The sequence below is a fragment of the Oryzias latipes genome, chromosome 17 (genome assembly GCF_053564925.1).
Source record: "Oryzias latipes strain Hd-rR chromosome 17, Olatipes_Hd-rR_3.1".
In the NCBI taxonomy this organism is placed as follows: domain Eukaryota; kingdom Metazoa; phylum Chordata; class Actinopteri; order Beloniformes; family Adrianichthyidae; genus Oryzias; species Oryzias latipes.
This window is the reverse complement of record NC_136253.1, coordinates 15441509-15467143: the sequence shown is the minus strand read 5'-3', so window position 1 is coordinate 15467143 and position 25635 is coordinate 15441509. Positions and strand designations below refer to the sequence as shown.

Below are 25635 nucleotides of genomic sequence, written 5' to 3'. Positions count from 1 at the left end.
ATCAATGTAAGGGTGGGGTCATTTAAGATGGCACAAGGGTTAAATGCAGTCAGGCCTGATTAACAAAGTGCAGCAGCTGTGACTGCTTCAGGTATCACCAGGAGAAGGGGCGGAGTCACAGCCAGCCTGCACAGAAACCAGAGAAAGGAAAAATGAGCAATAACATAAAAACCAAACCAGTAAATCATCATAGCAGGGTTCTACTATCTCTGGATCTCAGAGGTTTGCAGGTGATTTGGTACCAGACCAACCAAAAAGATTAAATTAAAATGTAGTCCATAGGAAGGGTCTACAAAAAGCTTTTTTGTTGTTGTTTTTTTTAAAGAATGGCTTGTTTCAACTGTCTTTGTTTCTGCAGACATCATAAGACTCTGCTTTCAGACAAATGTGTTGCAGATGCAGCTGTATCATGTCTATGTGGTCCAAACAGAACTACAGCTGTGAGCAGACTCGGAGTGGAACATTTCTTCATCCTTACTGAGTCTTGAGGACTGTCTGAGTTTCAAAGCTCTTTCAAATTCTTGAGGATGAGTTTTCTTCCATGTACATAGTGCTGTTTTCTCTTGGCTGGAGCCACACTTATCCTCCTCTCCATCAATCAACTACCTAAAAGATTTAGTTCTTCCACAGAAGCACTGTCTCTGATCTTTACTGCTTCATCTGTCTATTCAGTGTGCGATGCCCTCTAGTGGATGTTGTGCAGTTTTGTGTTTTCTCTGCAGGTTTTTGTACAGAGTTTTGTTGTTTCCTGTCACTGTGGGCTGCACAGCACAGTAGTACACAGCAGAGTCTGTCACTGCAGCAGAGGAGATCTGCAGATCCATTTGTCTTTGCTCGTCACTCACTTTGAAGGAAAATCCAGGAACTGGCTGGGAAATTGGTGTTCCTGTTCCAAAGTGAGAGATCAAGAACTCTGGAGGTTTTCCTTGAAACTGTCGATACCAGAAGAAATAATCACTTCCTGTTGCAGCATTTTTATATTTGTAGGACAGAGTGACAGAAGTTCCTTCCAAAGTGGACTCTTCCTTCTTGACTGCAGTGAGTTCTTCACAGCTGACATCTAAAGGAAGAGAGAAGTCAGATCAGTGATGGACAAACATCAAATGCTGAAATGGATCTTTGAAAGAATCCCATCAACCTGTTCCAATGACTAGAAGCAGCAGAGTGAACACAGATGTCTGCACAGACAGCATGTTGGATGAAGCTGATGTTTGGCTTTTGTGTGTTGAACTGTGTTGAAAGTGGAAGTTTGTGTCTCTTCTATAGTTCACCAACAGCTCAGCTCCTCCCTCAATCTCTGCATCTGCACTTTCATCTCTTCTTCCTCTTCTCTCTGCTCCTCTTCCTCCTTGTTAAACCTCAGTCACATCTCCCCCTACAGGTGGATACGGGCTGTAAGCAGGTAAAATGCATGGTGAAGGCAGGTGGGCTCCACAAAGTAAGAAAGTTTTAATCACTGGTTCAGCCCTTAGTGTGAAAATGTTCCTGTCTGCTTTTTTCAACAGAAATGCCCTTAACAACAGATCTTTGCAAACTATTTTTCATCTTTTGAGACCCCCTCCCCCCATGTGATAAGAGAGCACGCTCCGTCCGTGCAGCCCGACATAGTCAGTGAAGAGGAAGTACTTACAATTTACTATTTTAACATTATAACTAGATACACTACAGGTTGCAGCAGCATCAGTAGCTTGTTGAAGAGGATCTGCCAAAACCTTAAGCTGCACCCAGTGTTTTTTGAATATTTCTGCTGGAGGAACCTCACTCTCTCTTCAATTTGATGAAATATATGTAAATGCGATGGATTTAATGTTGTTTACCTTTCAGCACACCCCTCAGGGGTCGACAGAGTGATGTCTGCACAAACATGTGCATCTTTGGTTAGATTCTCTGATTGATGAGAGAAAATGCAGCACCAAAGAACATAAACTTTGTTTGACAGAAAGAACAGTTTGTTCAAATTCAGTGGCGGTTCTACACTGATTCTCTCCGTGGGTGAGACCCCTATAGCATCGCCGCCCCAGGATGGTAAACAGGTGAGTAACTTCTCTCTCCTGACTGCGTCTTTCTGCTGAGACGTGTTTCAACAAGGAACCACTGAACAGATCACAAACCGGATCAAAATATGTCCACCTGCCCAAAGCTATTTTTTCCTGAAAATTTTAGAATGAAATTAGGAAGAAAACAACCAATTCTGGCTACACTGATAAAATAAAGTAGACCCCCCCCCCCCCCTTCTCCCCCATCCATCCACTTAATTTAGAAGTGACCCACAGTTGATTCACAACTGATTCCCTTCACGTCTTACCTTTATCTTCACACACCTTTTGCGATTCTCAGCCGATAGAGTGTATGCAGCTGCAGGGGGCGGCACACCACATGTTTTAGGCCGTTCCAATTACTGTAATATGACAGATTTTCTTTCCACTGCACCCCCTTTGAATTGTTGCCTCGGGTGACTGCCTGTACTTCCCGTACCTAAAACCACTGCTGTTCAAATAATCTTAATTTTATTTTTATTTTTTAAACTTAATGTTCTATAGGAGTTCTTCAGTATTTTGTAGTTGTGTCAATTCTATTGCCTGTGAATATGAAACTTGAACATACACCGAAGGAAGGAAAAAAAAACATTTTACATTATTATGTTGACATTGTTCAGCTTTTAACCGCCCTCTGGTGGTTGCTCTAAAGCAGTTGTTGTCTTTGCTCTGTAGGTTTTTTGTACAGAGTTTTGCTGTTCCCTGTCACTGTGGGCCGCAGAGCACAGTAGTACACAGCAGAGTCAGACACATGAAGCTTCTGGATCTTCAGAGGAACTGATTTGTCTTTGAGTTCAGCATCAAATCTGTCTTCCTTGAACTCTGGAGAGTTTTCTTTTGTTGTTGAGTAACGTTTCAACATGTACTTTGGGTAACTGTTCACTTCTTGTTTATACCAGAACAAATATGATTGTGAAAAACTGGTCTCAAAGCTACAGTTGAGTGTGAGAGAGTCTCCTTCAGCAGCAATGACTTCTCCTCCTGGTTGGATCACTTTGTCTTCTCCTTTACACTCTGAGGAAGAACAGAACATGCAGAGGAAGAGATGAATCAATAAAGATCATTGATTAAAGGACAACAATCAGCAGCTTTAACAGCTCTTAATGTACAGCTCAGTAATGTGTTGAAGTGTTTGAAGAGGAAACATGTTGATCTTTGTGTCTTACCAAAGAAAAGAGCAGCAAGAAGAATCCACAGCCAATGTTCCATCTGTACAACAAGGTTTCAATCAACAAGAGAAACTAGCTGATGTTCAACATTCACTCTGACAATTGTTCTCTTCACAGCACCACTTCTTATTGACTGAATGTTGAACACAGAGCTGCGGGATAGCCCCGCCCACTTCACTTTCTCCCCCTCTAGTGGAGGAATATGGAGTTATTTCAGTCTCAATAATCAGAAATGCACACAACCGGTTTTACAAATACACACGCTCCGATTCACAAATGTCATTTTATGCAAACGTGAAAAATAAATTCGGAAATACACACCCTGTGTTTCACAAACACACACATTGTGTTTCACAAATGCACACTAAATGTTTTACAAATGCACAATAAGTGTTTCTCACAAATGTGCACACTGTTTTTCACAAAAACATTTTAGAAATTCACAATAAATGTATCAGAAATGCACAGTAAGTGCTTCACAAACGTGATTTTTAGTTACACATGTGATGTGAACTCACAGATCATTCGAATTGCAGAATGTGCATTCAAAATCCCGTTCTCGTTTGTGAATCTCCCCGTGTGTGTGAGAGATTTTTCTACGGTGAATATTGAGACTCATCTGACGGAGCAGGCTGACTAATGTCACCATTGGCTAGTGAATCTGTCAATCAAACTCATCGGCAAAGCAGGCGGGTTCGCTTTTAGCCAATCGAATGGCCCCTTACACTTTCTCTACACTTTCTGCAGGTGGCAAAAGCTCCGCCCATGTTTGATTCTGTACCAGTCGGTCGTTAGCGTGTTAGCTTTAGCATGGCTTGTCGGTTTATTGCCTTCGGTTGTCAAAATTTACTGGCTTGCGCAACTTTTCAGTGGACCTGGAAGCAAGGCAACAGTGGTTGAATGCAGTTGACATAGAATCCATCGAACTCTGGTCATGAGATTTACAATGAACGTTTCACTCGGGATAGTTTGTACGTTATTCTCTTAGCTTTCATGCTAGCGTCATTTCAACACTCAGACACGGTTCCCTTCGGTCTTGATCATCTGAAGGTGGAGGAGAAAAATCTTTAACTTTCACAGTAGGTTCTGTGGAGAAACTGGCATCACTTTGCTCCGTACCACGCAGTGGGACTACGTTACCTCAAGTTCATCTCACTGTCAATCACAGATACCCAATACCCCCCCCCCCCCCTGCTCAGCCCAAAGTCACTTTGCTGGACCTTAATTTTACTTTTTTAAATAACTCAAATGTCATTGATTTTATATTGTAACCATATACATATACACCTCTTGGCCAGGTCACCCTTGCAAAAAAGATCCTCATCTCTATGGGTTTTATAACTGGTTAAATACTACACAACAAAAGATGGTCATAGAACAACAAAGTGCAAACATTCACCCTTTATTGCAGAGTAAAATTCAGTGAAAACATGGACAGATTCAAACATCAAAATTTAAGCAAATGTGGGATCTCTACTGATTTGAATTTTATTTAAACTGGAACTAATTTTCACAACATCCTTACATACAATGAAGTCCCTTGAACAATACAGCAGTATTGATCTGAACTCTGTCTTCCTCCCCTCAGTCTCTCTTCTTCTGTATGTAATTATGTCGCCTAAATTAAGTTCTAAACAGGGACAGTAAAGATATAGGTCCACTCCCAGACGGTCTGAATTCCACAATGGGTTGATGTCGTCTTGCAGTTCCAACATTTGTGGACCCAAAAGAGGACTGTCCCATACCAGGACATTGATCCCAGGATGAGGTTCAGTCATGGATCCACTCTCCTCCCATTCAATCTCTGGAACCAGCATACCCTGACAAAAAAAAAAAAAAAAACTGTTTATGAACAGCACTGTTTTTTTTGTGTTTTAGATTATGTAGGAACAGTGACCGACTAATAACAACTTATATTGTTGCTGGCAGGCAGACCTCATATCTCCATAACTGTTTATAATTTGCAAATAAGTGAACCTTAACAAAGTAGTGACATTAGTACATCTGATGGCTCATAATGCCATGCATTGTGATGCATTTTGAACTTGCAGATGTGCTATTCTTCCTACAAACAAACAATTTAGGGAAATTGTTTGCACCACACAACAATAATCCTTTTCATTCATTTTCGATGAAAATTCACTGTAGTCATTATGATTTCATGATACTCTTCTTGATACTTTCCACTTTAGTCAAACTGCACACAAATCAGTTGTCCAGTACAGTGAGATTACATAAAGCATTTACCCGGGGATCAGAAACAGGGTTCTGGGTCAAGCCCAACTGCCACAGCTGATTTGGTGTCATGCTTTGCTCCGTCCTGATTGGATGGCTGTCCCACGCGTCACTAAAGACATCCAAACTGGCCTGAATGCGTGGTAGGAAAATGTAATGGCAGCAGAATACGTGATGTTACTGATATTGAGCAAGTCTTGGTCCTCAGGAGAGTGCAGGATGTTGTAATATAAACCAGTAACACTCATGAAGACATCACACCAGAGGGGCTCAATCCTGTATTTGGAAAAAAGCAAAAAGAAATATTATATTGTCAGATTTATTTTTAATACATCATTCACTTTTATGTATCAGGGCTCCAGACTAACTTTTTTCACAAGGAGCACTGTGGCCCCTAACTGAAAATGTTAGGGGCACAACCAGAAAATTTAGGGGCGCATACCGTAAATCAACATTCTAACCAAATCTACTAATTTCCACTGTATTACAAATAAATACTTTAATAATAGATGCAGAAATTACAATGTGCTGTTTCAAATGCAGTGTCACATTTTATTCTGCACTTTTGAAGATGCAACAAGAAGGTAAACTGACAAAAGCATCGCTGTCATGACAGTACAAATAAGTAAAAATAGTAAAATAGTAAAAGAAAATAACATACATTTAGAATAAAAAAAAGTTTTTAGTAACAAGTGATTACCGTAGTAACCTTTCGGTCATTTCACAGTTTCAAACAATACTTAAATGTGTGTAAATATTAGAGGATGGAAATTCATGTTGGTGACACCAAATAGGTTCAGCCAAGATGCACAATAAGCGTGTTTGAGATCACCCAGATGGACGCAACACTGCACATATCACCTTTGTAGTTCACTGATCAATTAAAATAATTTAAAATACCAACTGATTAAAAAAGGCTACATCCATTACAAAACATTAAAATAATTATAAAAGATGTAATATCACAGCTCATACTTAGGGGGAGAGGCATATTAAAACTAAATTGAATGTTAAGGACAACTCCTAATTCCTGGTCTCTTTCAGTATCACTGCAGCTTCGATTTCATGCGAGTTTGAGACCCCTGCTGTACACTCTGTCACTGGTACACTAGCTGCAGATCGGAAGAACGAATCAATAGTTCGCTTATTCATAGCTCAGACGTACATATCAGGTTGTGAGGATATTTGTCTCTGTTTCCTTCCCACAGATGTTTACGCGCGCTCGATTATCTCTAGGCCCCGCCCCTCCACATATTTTAGCCACTTACAGTGACTTTCCCTATTCTTCTCACACGCATTGGCCGTCTCAGGCATCACTCAATGACACGAGAGTGTGCGCTCGCGTGTGCTACAGTCTCATGAGTATTCGCGCGCGAGTGTGTGTGTGTCTGCCTGCGTGCGTGTGCGCTCGCGTCTCATTGATGATTTCATCTCTCATTTCATCGATCATTGATGTGCTCCTTTCATGTTTAATGTATAAAAAACACGGAGGGTGGGGGAGGCAAATTTACTGGTAGCACATGTGCGACTGGGTGTAAAATTCAGTCGCACACTCTCAAATTTTGGTCGCAAAATGCGACCAAATGGTCGCAGTCTGGAGCCCTGTGTATATATTAAAGCTTCTAAAACTAGGTTCAACTCACCGTTGATTGTGTGTACACTTTTCCCACAATGAAGCCGTTTGTGTCAGTTGTACGTACTGTGAGCATTAACTCGGCTATGCCCACATTTTCTCCTCCGTGATCTCCTCTCACCCTGACAATAACATGAAAATCATGTCTCAAACACATAATTACAAATGCATCGCCAATATGGTACACATCAGTTTAAAATGTAATGTTCTTATGTACGTTGCCAATAAGTAGAATTTCTAGGTTAAATAAATTGCAGGAGTGGGTTACATGTATCACTGGGGGAAAAACTGAGGCAAGAGAGACTGTTGGGGGGGGGGGGGGGGTAAAATGTTATTCATGAGGGGAAAGAGTTTTAGAGTTGCCTTTGTTTTCAGAGAGGAGTCTAAAAAAAGTTATTTTATTTTTGTACAAATAACCAAGTACTTATCCTGCCTGATATGTGAATAAAATATTTCTTTATGAATAACATGAATACCTCAGAGGAAAGCCATAAACGTTCACAGCTTCACTGAAAAAGGCCAAGTGGGTGTCTGCACAGTTGTTGTCTGCTATCTTCAGGTACAAGATCTATGGAATACAAGTAAAAATACTTTCAACTGACAGATATTTACAGGGGCAAAAATGCTAAATTCCCAATTGACAGGTAAAACAGTGATACAATAGGATGATAAAATATGAAATAGAATAGAAGGGTATTTAATAATCCCTGAGGAAATTTTTTAAAAATGGCCATCTTAAAAAACACAAACACACATGCATTACAAATAGAAATATCACAAAATAAAAAGATTGATAAAAAAGGTAAATAATTGGAAAATCAGTGGGTAAAATTAAAAGAAATTACTTGTAAGATGCCCTGCCAGAGAGTTGTATTGCCTGAGGAACAAAAGATTGTCACGCTGTCACGCTTCAGTAATTCCTAGAGAATAAATAAAAACACGACAAATATGGATTAGATAATTTAGCTGTCTGAGATTAAATTACATAATTTTCAAATATTTGAAAGGGGAATTTTTTTAAACACTCTTGCTATGATAATTTGAGCTTGTAGTAAAGAACAGCTTTAAAAAAAATCAGAGACAAGACACTGATCACAGGAAGCCTGTGTGTAATACTTACAGTAACTTCTACTCTAATCACTGTTGACAGCTGATTTCTCCCATCCACCCTTTCTGTGACTACTTATCGACTACAAAACAGCCTAAAAACATAATGTTTGGGATTCTTGTCATTACGTCATTGGAAGTAAAGATACGGGGATTTTAGTGGCTGTCACTCTGATCTGACACAATCTCACAGGGCTTTTCAGCAAAATACGGGTTCTAACGTTAGAAACTTAATGAGGCTTCTTTCATTCAACAGTGGAGTCACGTCTGTTATACTTAAAAAATGCCGTTTTCATGAATGTCATATGAATTAACTTTGTTGCACATATCCACCCCATCTTAAAGTCTGGGTTGTGAAAATGCTGTGTCTAACTTTAACCCGGATCGCGTTTACATAAAGGCAGCACACGGAACAACTAGCTAGTTAGCATAGCATAGCATCAGTGTTTAAACAAATCGCCGTCTCCAAATCAATACTTTTAATTAAACTTTCTTTGCTGCTGTAAATCCGGCATGCTTTTCCCCTTAGGTCTATCTGAATCATGTTAAGAACCTACAGATCATTGGCTACAGACGCTAGCTTGAACCGACACCGGCTTGAAGTTCACTCACACAGGCAGACACAACTTGAGTCGAAAGCCGGCTAGTTTCGAGGCCCCTGGTTGGTTGTAGTTACTTGACAAAACCATCATAAGTCCTCCCCCGCTTTAAAACCATTAAAAGAAATTTGACCGCACAGGCTAAGCAAAGCAAAGCTAAGCTAATTTGCGGTGGGGTTACTCTGCAAACGACTCGGCTGAAGTGTTCATAAAGCATTCACACACGTCACTTGGCTAAGGGGAACGCTTCAACTTAGTATTCAATAACATTACAGGACGTACAACGAGGGAATGATCAAATAAATGCATTACTTACGGGCTGAGACTGATCCCGTTCGGAAGAACTCTCCGCCATGTTTGCCGCCCGCGTCCTCCCGACTGCTGTGCTGAACAGCTCCCTCCCTCGTCACTTTGAAAGTGAGGAGTGTAAGGGGCCATTCGATTGGCTAAAAGCGAACCCGCCTGCTTTGCCGTTGGGTTTGATTGACAGATTCACTAGCCAATGGTGACATTAGTCAGCCTGCTCCGTCAGATGAGTCTCAATATTCACCGTAGAAAAATCTCTCTCACACACGGGGAGATTCACAAACGAGAACGGGATTTTGAATGCACATTCTGCAATTCGAATGATCTGTGAGTTCACATCACATGTGTAACTAAAAATCACGTTTGTGAAGCACTTACTGTGCATTTCTGATACATTTATTGTGAATTTCTAAAATGTTTTTGTGAAAAACAGTGTGCACATTTGTGAGAAACACTTATTGTGCATTTGTAAAACATTTAGTGTGCATTTGTGAAACACAATGTGTGTGTTTGTGAAACACAGGGTGTGTATTTCCGAATTTATTTTTCACGTTTGCATAAAATGACATTTGTGAATCGGAGCGTGTGCATTTGTAAAACCGGTTGTGTGCATTTCTGATTATTGAGACTGAAATAACTCCATACAGGAAAGACGTGGTAAAAAGTCCAGAACAGTCATTTTAAATTCTTCATATCTAGCAGTAGAAAGTAGAAAGCCGTTTTAAAAAGCTTGTTTTTTATTTAGTTTTCTAACAATTAAATAAATATAATTTGAGATTAAAAGTATGTTAAAATATTCAATAGCAAAACATTGTTTTAAAAACATCTCTTTAGTCATGATCTTGAGACTGTAAACAGGAACCAACCTTTGAAGTTGTTTTTTGTTCCTATTCTTAGTTTTGGTGTTCCCTAAAATCTTCTGCCTAACCAATAAAACATTTTAGTTTTTTATTCTGTTCATGGTTACAATCAAGAAAAAAATCTCTTTTGACTGTAGCAGCGGAAACACTTTATTATACATACAGGATCATAAAGATGAAGAACATAGAAAAAAGAATAGTTTTGAAAAAATGTGTGAGAGCTTCAGACATTTAGATTGATTCAGCGAGTAGCATCTGATATTTGAAGGTAACAGCAGACACTGCAGCTGGTTTAAGTGAGTTCATGTGGGAAAAATAAAGGAAAAAATAAAGGAAAGTGTTTGGGGCAGAACCAGTCTATATTAATTAATTTGTACAGAGTTTGGTTGTTTCCTATTAATTAGTCTGGTATTAAAGTTACAATGTTTACAAGTCCTGAAACTCAAGTCTCTGCATGTGAGACTTAAGTGCAACTCTGAAATGAATAATGAGAATCATTGGACATTCCATTTGTAAATCATATTTTTGAAAGTCAACATTAATATTGTATTTGATTTGTGTTTGTGTGTGAAAATCACTGCAATGAAGTCAATGAGGGGTTTAATCATCAATGACTTCAGACCAGCATTCAGAATAACAGTGGAGATCCTCACTCATCTGTTTCACAACAAATGAAAGAGGATTATAAAACCATTTTTTGGATCATCATATTTTACTCAACACAGAACTTCAGATCTGTTTGAAAGAACCACAAAAGTTAATAAAAACAGTTTGTGTTTGCACATAGATCCATTTCTCTATAATATTCCAGCAGTTCAGAACCATAAAGAAGCAAATAGTCATTCTGTGACAGTGATCTTTACCGTGAACATTGGGTTTTCAATGTTTCAATGACATCGTCAATCACGCCAACAACAGATTGTGTTCTAACACAGCTGTAGATGTTTGTTTTCTTTATAAATGGGAACAGTTTGGCTGACACAGATTATACCACTGTCAGGATGAATGCTGGATTCTGATTGGCTGAAGGGCGTGCTTTTGAAAGTGATATACCAGACCTGATGAAAAGTTCCGGTCACACAGCTCGAATGTTCTATATAACTGCACTCGCCTGAACGGCAGTTGTTGACCAGAGCAACAGAAAATTCATTCATTCATTCATTCATTCATTCATTCATTCATTCATTCATTCATTCGAAAAAAACAATAGGCGATTTATGATAATTTGTAAAAACATGGCTGGCCCGCCCAAGGAGAGGCCCCCCCAGTCCCCGACAACCCACCACCTCCCGGGAGCACAGGACATCCCCCCTCCCCCAAGGGAGACCCGCCCCTAACTCCAGGCATCCCTGCGCCCACCCCATGGGAGGTCGGAAAGAGCAAGGTCAGAGGCTGAGGGGGATGCCCAAGAGAGCTGGGGGTCCCCATGTTTATAGATTTCATCTGAAACCATGTTGAACATCAATATTCAGAATGCAATAAAATTGAGGTCAGATGATCATCACTAGAGGATTCATTTAGTCACAAAAGTAGCAAAAGCTTTGAAAGGCTAAACATTTCAAAAAAGTTTTATCTTAAGGCCCGTACACACCGGGACGAATATTCGCCAGCCGTTATTCGCCAGTGTTTTTCAACACGTTTTTTGTGTTCACACCCAGGCGATTTTCGGTGACGATGAGCAGAGCGAACATGCAATTTCATTCCCTGACATTAGATGGCGCTTAATGTAAAACAGAAATACCCCCTGTACACAATGTGGCACTGCGCAACTTTACGCTTCTTAAAGTCGCTTTTCACTCAGAAGAAGAGAGCAAGTATTTACGCGATTGTCAGAATCAAACAAAGAAAACATGAATATTTCAAGCACCAGTAGCTCTAGCTCCAGTTCCAGCGATGAAGAAATTATTGTTCTGTTTAATGATGAAAGACGCCGGGAAAGACGCCGATTTTGGGTACATCCCATTGTTACGAGAAGAGAAGAACATGGGGAGTTTTATCGACTGGTACAAGAGCTGAAAATGTATCATGAGCGTTTTCGGGGATATTTTAGAATGTCCGTCAGTGAGTGCATCTTCTTTGTCTTATTTCTTCGCGGCAGTGTAGACGCTACTTGGCGTGTGTCTTCTTCGCCGTGACGTCTGTGTGCTCAGCAAGACAGTTTTGTGTTTGAGCGCCCCCAAGTTGTGTTTTACTGTAACTTCAGAAGCTCCAGACACGTGTGCAAAAGCGCCATTCTCATTGGTCGTATAGTTTTTGACGCGGCGCGTCAAACCAAAAAAGCGAACCCGAGGCGTTTTTTAAAAAATGACGCTTTTACGTGTGGCGTTTTTCGCGTCGGTGTGCAAACTCACATTGGTGCCCTTTGCTTAGTCACGAGGCGTTAAACGTCGGCGAATATCGCGTGCAAAATTCGTCCCGGTGTGTACGGGCATTTAGAGTGAATTGAAATGACATAGGTTTCTACATGAGAGGCTATGTTGATGAAGTGTGAGTGTTTGAACCTTCATGTAGATGTTTATTGGTTGATGTGGATCATCTGCTCATGTGAATCCTCCCACAGTGTTTCATTAGCAGCTGTAACCACAGAGACTCTGATCAAACAGGAATGAACAGAATCCATCTGATATGAAGCTGTGCTTTGAAAACCACTTCCCTCCTCTTTGAAGAGTAGTCCCATATCTGTCTCCAGGTTTTTGTACAGCCTCTTCTACACTTTGGATCACTGTGCTCTCTGTAGAGCACAGTAATAGAGAGCTGTGTCTGCCAGGGTTAACTCTCTGATGGTCAGTTCAGTTGATGTGTCTGTTGTTCTGGATTAATATCGTTTATCTGGAATAATTTCTTTGTGGCTGTATTTTATTGCTCCTTTCCAGAGAATAAACTGAGGAGCCTGAAGGTCAGAATCATGTTTGTACCAGTGAAGTTCAGGATAGCTGTAGTCGGTCTGAAAGTTACATTTCATTGTAACAGATTTTCCTTCAGTTCCTGGAAGTTGGTCCTGATAGGTAAATATTGTGTCTCCATCTGTGAGTCCTGGAAAAAGTGGAGAAAATGAAGCCATTAGATGAATGAGATGATGAGTTGATGCAGCAGCTTCAAGCAAACTTGAAACTCTGTTCTTAAATTCACCTAGAATATGAGACAGAAGCAAAAAGAGGTAAAGCAACATGTTTTTGGAGTTCTTGAAGCCACACAGACAGAAGATGAACTCTGTTCAATGAGGAAGAAGTAATGTAACTTTATGATCTGAGGTTCAATGGGCGGGGCCAATGAGCTATTTTTCAGTTCAGCTAAACCAATTAAAAAGTTTAGTTCTTCCACAGCAGCTCTGTCTATGATCTTTACTACTTTATTTCTCTGTTGTCTTTGTCATCTATCCAGTACGGTGGCCCTGAAGTGCAAACCATTCAACAAATCACTCGATACAAAAACATTTTTAAGATCACAGCAACAATTTAAAAAGCGTATTACATTTTAGAAAACAAAACAAAATTTCAGAAACCAAAACATAAAAAAGAAAAAAAAGAAAAAAAGATTTCAGAAAACAAAATTAATTTCCAGAAAAAAAAAAGAAATATTACAAAATGAAAAAATTTCAGAAAAAAAATTAATTTCCAGAAAACAAAATGAAATAAAAAAAATGAAAACATTTCAGAAAAACAAAATGAAATATTAAAAAATGAAAAACATTTCAGAAAAAAATGAAATATTAAAAAATGAAAAACATTTCAGAACACAGAATGAATTTCCAGAAAACAAAACGAAATCTTCAAAAATGAAAAACATTTCCAAACCGGAAGAAGCAGGTACTATGGGACAACGCTGATTGGATGATGATGTTTGTCAATCATTTGAACTGAAAAGTATTTTAAATGAAGCGACGACGGATTTTATCGTCCAAACAACAATGTACCATGATAATTCCCGTATTTCCCATTTACATATTAAATCAAAAATGCAGCAAACAGATAATGAAGGTTTAAATTATTTTTTGAATATTTCGTCTGAAGCAGAACGGTCACCCGGAAGTAGTTTGTGTGGATGACGTCCGTTCTGCAGGTAAACAAAGAAAGGGACGGTAAAACGTTAACATAAACTTTAATCTTTGAATATTTAGCGGATGTGATGACAGAACGCACGCAGAAATATCAACACCAACCAGGTTTACAAATGTTTCAAAATGTCGTGAGAGGATTCTGTCTAAAGCAGCAGCTGCGAAGAAACGGGTGTTAAAGACGGCGCACATCAGGAAATGCAGTCCCGCCATCCACAGATAAGGTATGGAGGCACATTTGTTTGATCTAATAAATGTAGCGTTAAACGTGATTTCTAGGTGGGTGTTTACAGACAGATCCAAGATCCTTCAGTCATACGTTAATGACAGGTTACCTCATCAGCTGGAGAGGGGGGTCACGTGGGCAGGATTCTCAGACAGGTGTACCAGCAGCATAAATCAGCAAAGCTGTCAGGTAAACTGCAGCAGTTTGTGTCTCAGAATAACATTTATGAATGCTTCTTATTCACACTATTAAGATCTGTGACTTTAGAGTGTGTCAGTGCACAGAAACATGACAGTAAATGACTGGATGTGCACATCATCAGACACGTCCAGGTGTGTAACTAAAGGTGGCAAAGTCTGTAGTGTAAAATAAATCTTTAAAAAAAACGTTTTAGTCTTTCAGGCAGAGGAGGAATACCAAATTGTTTTAGAATGTATTTTTTTATAAGACTGAAATAATGTATTTTATTCTGAGTTTGGTGTTTTGACCCCTCCCTTATGAATTTCTGGTTTAACCCATTTTCTCCTCATTTTGATGAACTCAACTTTTGCCTGAATAAAAGATGAACGGCAGCTGATGTTTTTCGGTTAGGGATTTTTATTTATTAATTTATTTCTGTCAGGGATTTCAATGGAGCTGGAGTCCAGTGCAGAGGAAGCTGCAAGCATGTACGAGCAGGAACTGGGGTCCCTTACCTGTGCATCTTCCTCTGGATGTGATGCTGAGCAGCAATGTGGACAAAACTTCCCTGACATGACTCTTTTTGATATAGTTGTTAAGCACAAACAGACTTTTCCCAGATGCATTTTTTCCTCTAATAAATGTGACTGACAGGTACGCTGAGTAAATGCTGAATGTAAACGGAACATTTGATTGACTGCATGAAGAAGCCCATAAAGGAAAATCCACAACCGTTTCTTTGTTTCTGTTACTGAATAACGTATTCATGTTAAGTTTTCAATAAATATACTGCATTGCTATGAAACAAATTTGTTTATTTTCATATCCATTATTACAATCCTCACGTCAGCATTCAGTTTTTTCATTGACAAAAAAACATTTCTAAACAACAGCTTTGAAAATCAAACACCATCTTTGTTAATAAAGCTTTAAAACCTAAAATGGTAAACACGGAAAAACTCCTAAATGAAGCAAGCCTAATACGAACATTTTAAACTGGAGTTTTGCTTAAAGGAACATTAAGTTGTTTGGAGTTGTACAAGTGTTTGATGCGATTCCTCAGATGTGATTTCCAGATCATCAGCCGGACACTAAAGCCAGGAATTGTGCTTCGTTTTTCACTCCCCACTGCATCATTTACAACTAATCAGGCTTATGCAGCAGGTTAAAGACGTTTTTTTAAAGGACCTGCAATTTAAAAAAAAAAAAATTAGATATTAAGGTTAAAAAATATTTATTGATTACATTTCACATAAATCATGGTGACTTGCCTGTACACTGCACAATGATATGAATGACTTTAGTCTTCTCGTATTCCCATGTAGAGCTGCCATCTGTTCTTCTGCAGCACAAACCTTTCTGGAACTTCGCTTTGAGAAACTTCACCTGCAGAAATATCACATGTTAATTCAATTAAGTATTTTATAAACTTTAAAGTTCATTTTTAAGTTTCAGTATATGTGTATATATGCATGGTTCAAAAATATACAATGCACTTAAATATTATTTCCCATAAGAACTTGTTTACTGATTTCAGTCTTAAAGTCGATTTTTAGCAACACTGATGCCATATAATTACTGTAATTACTGTATAAATCACAGAATCAGGCTGGCTCGGAGCTTTTTCTCTCATGTTGTCACCGAAAACGGGAACGGCTATCATGTGAAGACGGTTCGTCTCCATCGGGTTCTTTTTGCGCATGCGCAAGATAAAAAGAAATTATCTTTTCAAAGCAGCACTTTAACATCCTAAAATTAACATCCTTAGAGAAATGTGACTGACAAAAGAAAAGATCACAGAATTGATTCTTACCTAAAGATGATTGACAGCGTGAACCTCGCAGCCGTAGACATTAGCGCACAGCGTTCAAAGTAAAAGTGCTCACAAACTACTTCCGGGTGACCGTGTGTCAGGCGAAATGTTAAAAAAAAAAATTTAAAGTTCATTAACAGTTTGCTGCATTTTTTATTTGATATATAAATGGGAAATACGTGGATTATTATAGTACATTGTTGTTTGGACGATAAAATCCGTCATCGCTTCATTTAAAATACTTTTCAGTTCAAATGATTGACAAAAATCATCATCCAATCAGCGTTGTCCCATAGTACCTGCTTCTTCCGGTTTGGAAATGTTTTTCATTTTTGAAGATTTCGTTTTGTTTTCTGGAAATTCATTCTGTGTTCTGAAATGTTTTTCATTTTTTAATATTTCATTTTTTTTCTGAAATGTTTTTCATTTTTTAATATTTCATTTTGTTTTCTGGAATTTTTTTTTTCTGAAATGTTTTTCATTTTTTAATATTTCATTTTTTCTGGAATTTTTTTTTTCTGAAATGTTTTCATTTTTTAATATTTCTTTTTTTCCTGGAAATTAATTTTGTTTTCTGAAATGGTTTTTTTTTTGTCATTTTTGTTTTTCAAGTTTTGGTTTCTGAAATTTTGTTTTGTTTTCTAAAATGTAATGCTGCTTTTTAAAAATTTTTTTTTTTTTTTTTAATTGTTGTTGTGATCTTAAAATTTTTTTTGTATCGAGTGATTTGTTGAATGCTTTGCACTTCAGGGCCACCGTAATCCAGTGACTCATCCATAATTGCTTTCCCAGTGTGTGACACCCTCTAGTGGATGTTGTGCAGTATTGTGTTTTCTCTGCAGGTTTTTGTACAGAGTTGTGTTGTTTCCTGTCAAGATGGGCTGCAGAGCACAGTAGTACACAGCAGAGTCTGTCACTGCAGCAGAGGAGATCTGCAGATGGACCTGGTTCCTCTCCTGGTTCAGGACAGCAGTCAGTCTGGGGTTTGGAGGTTTTGCTTCCACCACACTGGGTTCTTTGGTGTCAGTGATCAGGAGGAGGAACCGTGGAGCTGATCCTGGATCCTGTCTATACCACTGCAGATTCTCAGCTCTGACTGAATAATTACAGGACAGAGTAACTGTGAGCTCCTCTGATGAAAAAACTTCAGCTCTGCTGGCAGTGATTCCATCCTCCAGACTGTCACCTGCTGACCAGAAAACAGATTTTCTTCATATTTCTGTTCCAAACTTACAAACTCAACACAGTTTAGTTTTCCTGACAGAATTAAAGAACATTTTCCAGTTTTTAAATCATGAACTTCTGTTGAATCAAATCCAGATCAGATCCTGAAGTTTTACAGAAACATACGTACATATGAGAGCTGAGAAGAAGCACATCACAGCCAGTTTCTTCATGTTTCCAAGTGTGGATGTGATGTTCATCTGAATCAGCAGATAGAGCTTTGAGTTGTGTTTGTTCTGATGTTCAGGTTGAAGTCAAACAGTTGTCATTCATCTGCAGTCAGTAGGAGGAGCCTGAGCTGCTCTTCTTGATCTCTGCAGTCAGTGGGAGGAGCCTGAGCTGCTCTTCTTCTTCAGTTCAAAGTGTTTTCACACATTGAACTGTAATGATGGCTTGATCATTTTTTGCTGCCATTTCATGTTTGTGTTGTTGGCTGTGATGTCACCATGTTGTTTATATGATATAGTAAAATAAAAAGGTTGTACCTGAATCCAAATGGTAACTTCTAAGATCAACATAATTTTTTTATTTCTTTTTGAAACTACTTTTTATGGTATATGTTTATTCAATTCCATTAATAACTTTGCTTAGACAGATCAATCTGATTGGATGGTTGGAAAATAAATTTATTGACTAGTTGAATCACTTAAGTTAATCAGAAATGAAAGTTCATCTGAAGTGTTTTTGATTGAAACAAGCAAACAATCGTCTTAATATGAACAATTAACAGCCCAAAAATACGAATCTTAAGAAAATAAAAGTAGTCTCATTTTAAGAAAGATTTTCTTATTTTCTGACTTAAAAATTATATAAATAATCTTATCAAGAGGGTTTTCAAAAGCAAAATATTCCTTGTTTTAGAAAACGTGTTTTAGTTTACCAATACATAGATAATTTTTTTGTAAATTTAACCATTTTTATCTTTTTCCATAGCAGGCCTGTTTTTGCAGTGTTTTCCAGTCATTAATTATCCACCAAACTAAATAAACCAGAGTCATGAAGAAGTCAGAAGAAGTCTTACTGGATAAACATGGTGTAGGAAGGAGATACAATTTATTACTCTGTGATCATCTGGTGATCTGCTTCAGTCTTTTGTTCTCTTCTCAGAGCTCTGTGTTCAAGCAAAAAAAAAGTGATGTTGGGTGGGGGCATTTCTTCAAACTTAATAATCAATAATCATGATGATAGATATTTTTGAGAGTCTGTTCTAAAGGATTCTTCTGCTACAAACCAGTGTATTTTTACACTGTTATCATATCAAATGCATTGATAAACTACAAATGTTTGTGGATTTTGTTTTTCACTTTAAAAACAATCCAGATTAAAAATTCTGGTTCTATCCAAACTTGTTGAAGATTACTACAAAGGTAAAAATAATGGATTGGATTTATCTGCGCTTTTTCAGACGCTCAAAGCGCTTACAGTGTGTCCATTATTCATTCATACTTGGTGACTGTAACTACTGTTGTAGCCACAGCTGCCCTGGGGCAGACTGACAGAGGTGTGGCTCATACTCATTCAGACACCAGTGGAGCTGCACTGGAGGCAAGGAGGGTGACGTGTCTTGCCCAAGGACACAACAACAGTTGGCTGGGGGGAGCAGGGATTGAACCGGAGACCCTTCAATCATTGGACAACCTGCTCAACCGCCTGAGCCACTGCCACCCAAGATGTTTTTAATAAATGAGTGAATAATCTTTTTTATGGCGGACTTAATGTCATGGTGCTCCGGGGAATCTACTCCTCCTTTTCACCCGTCCTTTCTCTGCTCTTCCTCTCCAGATTGGACCCAGCTGTTAGCACTCACCTCCTCAGCACTACTGCTTCTTAAAAATGGTCTTCTCCAGTATTCACTGCCAGTTCATTTGGCCACTATGGTGCAGTTCTTGTTCTCATGTTACCTTGTAACCTGAATTTATATCTAGATCCTTGCTTTCTCATATACTCTCGTCAACCTCCTTGTCAACAGGATCTATCACTACTAGTGCCGACCTGAGTCCACCCATCTACTCCCTGTCTGGTTATGCCTGAGCTGTCGAACTTCAGCCAACCCACGACTTCACGCCACGCAGCCGCCACCATCATACTTCAAGACAAGCACCACCGGTCTGCTCAGAACGTAACTACGCATCGCTACAGAAACGGGGATTGCTTCACTCACCGTCTTGGACCACGTCCAGTTTCCACTTCCTCCTCCACTGGAACTCATGCTCCACCATCATCCCAAGGCATCTTCGTAGATTCCTCCATCGGCCACAGAACACTTCCCAGAATAACTGTTTCCCCACCTGAACAAAAAATCAATGACTAGATCCTTGTGTCGTGATCTTTCCTGGTTCCTGCATCTGGGTGTGTTTTCATTCCTCATAAATATGACACTCAACGTCCAAATAACAAGACTATAAAAACAGAATTCATACATTAACGGTACATTACATATTCATATAAAAATGCTAAAAACAACAGGCATAAAAAAATCCAAGTGGAAAGACATTACAATCTTGGAAACTGAAGGGGTTAAAAATGTGTCCATTCCCGTACCTCCAAACTTAACAGTGATTATTAGGAATGCTGTGCCTTATATTGGTGAGAGCTAAAATCATTTAATTCTCTGAGGCATTAAGACTAAAACCATTACTAAAATGTCTAAAAAGAGCCTGTGAAAACCAGCCCCAAGAAAACATCTCACTAGCACTGCATCACCATGGTCTTTTGAATAAAATCCACAGGGCATCATTATGAGCATCTTGTAACTTTTGCATGCTAGATGTCCTGTAGTCAATCCACAGGTGTGGCGTATATAAAACAGTGCAGTAATATTTAAAGAAAATAATTTTAACATGATCAGAACATGGATTAAACCTGTGCGCGAGAACGTCTGCTAGAGCATAGAAGAGAAAATTGTCTCTCATTAATTATATGACCAAGATATTTAACTTCATGACTAATAACTGAATGTGACTCCTAAAAAATAAATCAGAAAAATGATCAATGATCAAAACTGCTTTCAACAAAATTCACGTGTTTACTTGTTTAATTCATCACAGACCAATATTTACCAATATTGTTACAGTGAAAATTATCTGTTTTAACCCTCTTGATGCAAAAATGCTTCTAATCACTTCTGCTCCAAAGTCACTTTCATTTAGCAAAAACTTACAAGAAATAACTGAAGTATATTTTATTTTGATTGCTGTAAATAGATTAGTGCATGAAAGGGTTAAAGACATCAAATCTTCTTAAGATGACTTCCATATGTTTCTATATTTCATTATTGTCAGTAAACTGAACCCAGAAAAACTTTCTTTGACTTTAATGCTGATGACATTTAGTTTTTGGGTGCCCCCTTGTGGATGTTATGTAGTACTGTGTTGTTGCAGGTTTTTGTACAGAGTTTTGTTGTTTCCTGTCACTGTGGGCTGCACAGCACAGTAGTACACAGCAGAGTCTGTCACTGCAGCAGAGGAGATCTGCAGATTTATCAGTTTATCAGCATCTTTCACTTCATGAGAAAATCTAGGATCCAAACTCTGTAGTTTTTCTTCTGATCCTAAATGAGAGAAGAAGAACTCTGGAGGTTTTCCTGGAAACTGTCGATACCAAAAGAAAGAATCACTTCTTGAAAGTTTGGGATATTTGTAGGACAGAGAGACAGAAGTTCCTTCCAAAGTGGACTCTTCCTTCTTGACTGCAGGGAGTTCTTCACAGCTGACATCTAAAGGAAGAGAGAAGTCAGATCAGTGATGGACAAACATCAAATGCTGAAATGGATCTTTGAAAGAATCCCATCAACCTGTTCCAATGACTAGAAGCAGCAGAGTGAACACAGATGTCTGCACAGACAGCATGTTGGATGAAGCTGTTTGGCTTTTGTGTGTTGAACTGTGTTGAAAGTGGAAGTTTGTGTCTCTTCTATAGTTCACTAACAGCTCAGCTCCTCCCTCAATCTTTCCATATGCTCTTTCATCTGATCTTCCTCTTCTCTTTCCTCCTCTTAAGGGCGGCCGTGGTGGAGTGGTTGATCTCTGATTAGAAGATTGCAGGATTTATTGCCCGTCAAAGTGTTCTTGGGCAAGACACTGAACCCCACCTTGCCTCTGGTCTAAGGTTGGCGCCATTGTTCAGCAGCGGAGCCGCCATCAGTGTGTGAATGTGTGTATAAAAGGGACTGTAGCTGTAAAGCACTTTGGCCTGAGAGCAAGGAAGAAACATGTTTGGGGGTGGGGGGCCTGGGCTTGCTCCGGGGGGGGCCGGCACTTTCTGGCTCCTCTCTCTCTGTGTGGGGGTGGTGGTGCTGGGCCTGGGGTGTCTGCGCCTCCGGGGGTGGGGCCCCGGGGCTGGGTGGGCCTGGCCCCCTTGCTGGGGGGGGGTGGCGGGGGACAGCTGTTTCACCACCGGGGGACAGTCTATCATCTGTCCCCAACTTACCCCCTTCCTCATATAACCTTATAATAGGGTGAGGGGGTGGGGGGCTTGGCCTGCGATGAGCCTTGGGGGGGGGGGGTTTACTAGGTAGTGGCCCCCCTCCTGTGGTTGCCGTATGGAGTGGGCCCCCCCTCTTTCGGTTTTTTTTGCACCTTAGACATGTAGGGCCCTTGGTAGGGGGGGTGCTTGGACATCACTGCCAGCAAGCAGCAGATGTCCTCCTAGCACCCTACCCGCCAATTTTAACCGCACCTTAGACATTTAGGGCCCCTTGGTGGGGAGGGTGAGGGGACGTCACTGTGAGTAATCAGGAGATGTCCCCTTAGTGCCCTACCCGCCAATTTTAACTGCACCCCCCTTAGTACACACACCCCTCCCCCCTCAATATATACATCCCAACATAAACACACACACATGCACACACACACCCTTTCAAACACACATACACGCACACACATTTTGCAAGGAAGGTGGGACCTGGGTCCGTCTGTCCCCTGCCTCTTCCCTGGTGGGGGGTACGGGCCCCTTTGCAGCGGCGGCCGTGTCCCCGGGGTGCCGGCTTCCTGGGCCCGGCGGTGCTCTCTCCGCGCAGTGGGGGGGTTCACATTACATCTGAGCCGGGGGTGTCTGGTCCCTGGGGGGTGGGTTCTGGTCCTTGCTCCTGAGTGCTGGGCCCCGCCAAATTTCCAACTGTGGCCGAGCCTGGTCGGGCCATATTTACAACACCCCTTGTGGGCCCTCTTTTTTCCCCGGGGTTCCCCCCTCCTGGGCGGGGGCGGCGGGCCCCTGCCTCGCTCCTCCCTGGACCAACCGTGGGCCGGGCGGATGGCTGCCTGGAGTGCGGAGCGGGTCTCCCTTGGGGGGTCCTGGCTCGTACCTGGGGTTGGGGCGGGGGGGTGCCCGGAACTCCTGGGTGGTGGTGGGGTGCTCGTTTGGGGCTGTGGGCGTCCTTCTCCGGTGTGGCCCTGCGTTGGGTTCTCCCGGCGCGGCGGGGGGGCTGCTCTCCTGGTTGGGCTGGGGCGGCGCTCTCTTTCCCTCCGTGCGTCCCTCTACATTTGAACCTTACCATAATGATTAACAACCAGTAAACTTGTTGCTTTATGCTGCTTCATGGTCTTATCCCCCTTCCCCTCCTATTATCACCCCCTACCCCCCCTCTCTCTAACGTCCCTCTCTCTTCTTCCCCTCTTTCCTTTTCCATCCGGTCCAACACCAAAGATTTTCAAACATGATTGAAATTAATAAAGTTTGGCCTCAATTACAAAAGGGGTTTATTCAGACATACCTTTGGTTTGTCTGAAGATTAATAACCCCTCTTGTTAAAGTAAAATATGTCCAACACAAGAGGCCCTCAGCTCTCATCTGTCTGCCCAGCTGTTGGACAGGACAAGTTAAAAAAAAAAAAAAAAAAAGGAAGAAACATGTTCTATAAGTATAAACCATTTATCATTGCTGCACCTCACATGAGGTTTATCGAAGGGTTGTCTGGTTGCACAGTTGTTGACTCTCTCACCTCACTGAAAGAAGGTCCGGGTTTGAATCTGAGCTGGGACCTTTCTGTGGTTTCTGTGTGGAGTTTCCATGTTCTGCCTGTGCATGTGTTGGTTCCTTAATTACCACAGTCAATAAAACGTGTCATGGAATCAATGGAGTCTTTGATTTGCCTGTAGTTGTGTGTATATGTCATTTCTTTGAAAAAACAAATGTCACAGCTGACCATTTGTATTAAAATCCCATGTCAAAAAAAGTATTTCATAACTATTTTTTCAGGATCTAATCATTTAGATGCAAAATCTCCATGTAAACTGAATCCACTGAAAAATTATAAATACCAAAGTCACTTGGTGTGTTAAGCAGCAGACTGTGACATCACAGAAATCAAAGACATATGTGAAGTTGCTTAGCAACACACTTAGACAACAACATTTTAGTCGAGTTGAGAAAATATTCTGCAAAACACTGTCCAAGAAGTATTAGTAAGTCAGATTCCCGAGAAAATCTTTAGTTGCAGGTTTGAGTCGAAAAAATGCCAAAATTTAAACTTTGTTATAATATTTTAATTCATCCAGCTGTTTGAATAAAATGCCTCAACACATTGACATTTTAGATCTAATAATTCTAGCATTATTTAGTTGAAAAATCAAACTTTTTTGAGTTTTTGAGCCTGATATAAATGTAACATGTAGACATGTTCATCTGGGTACAAAAACATCAATCTGTGGCCTCATCATCCTCTCACGGTTCCTCAGGGTTCTATAATTTCACCTTATCTGTTTTCTGTTAGCTTAAAACCTTTGGACAGCACATCAGGAACATCAGTTCACATTTTAATGGTGATGATGGTCAGCCTTTGAGCGCCCTCTACAGGATGTTGTCTGTGCTCTGCAGGTTTTTGCACATAGTTCAATGTCAAAGTCAAAGTCAACTTTATTGTCTATTCTCCACATGTGCATCACATAGAATGAATTGAAATTCCGTTTCTTACTCTCTCATATCTGTTCAAAAGAAAAAAAAAAGAAAAAACATTATAAAATAAAACAAATAATTACAAAGAAAGAAAAGAAAGACATTTTACACAATTAGCTATTAGCTATTAAAGTGTGAGTGCACTTAAGGCAGTATCTCTAGGCAGTGGGGGAGGGGGAGTTTAATTTGAGCACTGTTCATGGGGGGATATGGGTGGTGGGTAGGTGGAGAGGGGAGAGGGTGTTTAGCCTCCCGATGGCCTGGTGTGTGAAGCTGTTTCTGAGCCTGGTGGTGCAGGAGCGGAGGCTCCTGTACCTCCTCCCCGAGGGCAGAAGGCTGAACAGGTTGTGTGCAGGGTGGTGTGTATCCTTGACAATTGTTAGTGCTTTGCGGGTGAGGCGGTTGATGTATAAGTCCTGCAGGGAGAGGAGTGGTTCTCCAATGATTCTCCTGGCTGTGTTGACTATGCGCTGCAGGGATCTCCTGTTGCTGTGTGTGCAGCTGCCCCCCCCCCCCCCCACCACCACCACCACACTGAGAGGGAGCTGGAGGGGATGCTCTCAATGGTTCCTCTGTGGAATTTGGTCAAGATGGCTGGTGAAGCACCTGATCTTTTTAGTTTCCGCATGAAGTAGAGACGTTGCTGACCTTTCTTTGCCAATGATGTGGTGTTGGCGGTCTAGGAGAGGTCCTCACTGATGTGAACCCCCAGGAATTTTGTGCTGCTCACTCTCACCTCAGCAGTACCGATGATCAGTGGCAGGTGTTGAGTGTGGCCCCTCTGGAAGTTGACAACAATCTCCTTTGTCTTGCTGACATTTAGCAGGAGGTTATTATCTCCGCACCATTTTGTCAGCAGATCTACGTCTTCCTTGTAGTTGGTCTCATCGCCCTTGGTGATGAGACCCACCTGAGTTGTTTCGTCTGCAAATTTCACAAGGTGGTTGGTGCTGTGGGTTGTTGTGCAGTCATGTGTCAGCACGGTGAAGAGCAGCGGACTACGCACACAGCCTTGGGGTGCCCCGGTGTTGAGAATGATTGTATTTGAGGTGTTGTTGCCGGCACGTACTGTTCGTGGTCTTCGGCTGAGGAAGTCCAGCAGCCAGTTGCAGATGGGGGTGTTAACACCCAGCTTGTCTAGTTTGCAAATGAGTTGCTGTGGTATTATTGTATTAAATGCAGAGCTGAAGTCTATGAACAGCATTCTCACATATGCGTCCTTTTTGTCTAAGTGGGTGAGAGCTGGGTGGAGAGCAGAACAGATGGCGTCCTCTGTGGATCGTTTGGGTCGGTATGCGAACT

General features: G+C 40.6%; 1 protein-coding gene, 2 long non-coding RNA genes and 1 gene segment (V, D, J or C); 1 reads left to right on the top strand and 3 right to left on the bottom strand.

Moving 5' to 3' along the window:
- Nucleotides 1-562: 562 nt before the first annotated feature.
- Nucleotides 563-1248, bottom strand: LOC101174647 (T cell receptor alpha variable 3-like). The segment is given in 2 exon segments: nucleotides 563-1060; nucleotides 1139-1248. Coding segments are annotated over 2 exon segments (447 nt in total).
- Nucleotides 1249-5572: 4324 nt separating this feature from the next.
- LOC144986725 (uncharacterized) lies at nucleotides 5573-9248 on the bottom strand. Of its 2 annotated transcripts, XM_078934661.1 has the most exons (5): nucleotides 9096-9248; nucleotides 7919-7993; nucleotides 7550-7641; nucleotides 7084-7195; nucleotides 5573-5716 (listed from the first exon to the last, which is right to left on the bottom strand). In XM_078934661.1, exons 1-5 carry the CDS (start codon nucleotides 9132-9134, stop codon nucleotides 5711-5713), a joined length of 324 nt encoding a protein of 107 aa, XP_078790787.1. In that variant the 5' UTR covers nucleotides 9135-9248; the 3' UTR covers nucleotides 5573-5710. The 2 variants fall into 2 exon arrangements, with proteins under 2 accessions (XP_078790787.1, XP_078790788.1); XM_078934662.1 differs by lacking the exon at nucleotides 7919-7993 and having other exon boundaries at nucleotides 9096-9200.
- Nucleotides 9249-13980: 4732 nt separating this feature from the next.
- Nucleotides 13981-15214, top strand: LOC144986733 (uncharacterized). Its single transcript, XR_013650589.1, has 2 exons — nucleotides 13981-14223; nucleotides 14848-15214. It is a non-coding gene; the product is annotated as an uncharacterized LOC144986733 (long non-coding RNA).
- On the bottom strand, nucleotides 15200-16317 carry LOC144986734 (uncharacterized). The gene is made up of 3 exons (XR_013650590.1): nucleotides 16219-16317; nucleotides 15677-15791; nucleotides 15200-15593 (listed from the first exon to the last, which is right to left on the bottom strand). It is a non-coding gene; the product is annotated as an uncharacterized LOC144986734 (long non-coding RNA).
- Between the last annotated feature and the right edge of the window lie 9318 nt (nucleotides 16318-25635).

Excerpts from the sequence above, each read along its gene's own strand:
- LOC144986725 (XM_078934661.1), bottom strand. The coding sequence starts at position 9,134 with ATGGCGGAGAGTTCTTCCGAACGGGATCAGTCTCAGCCC. Across the intron at positions 7,994-9,095 it reads AACGGGATCAGTCTCAGCCC|GAATTACTGAAGCGTGACAG; the intron begins GTAAGTAATGCA and ends TTTATTCTCTAG. Across the intron at positions 7,196-7,549 it reads GTTTATGGCTTTCCTCTGAG|GGTGAGAGGAGATCACGGAG; the intron begins GTATTCATGTTA and ends TGTTATTGTCAG.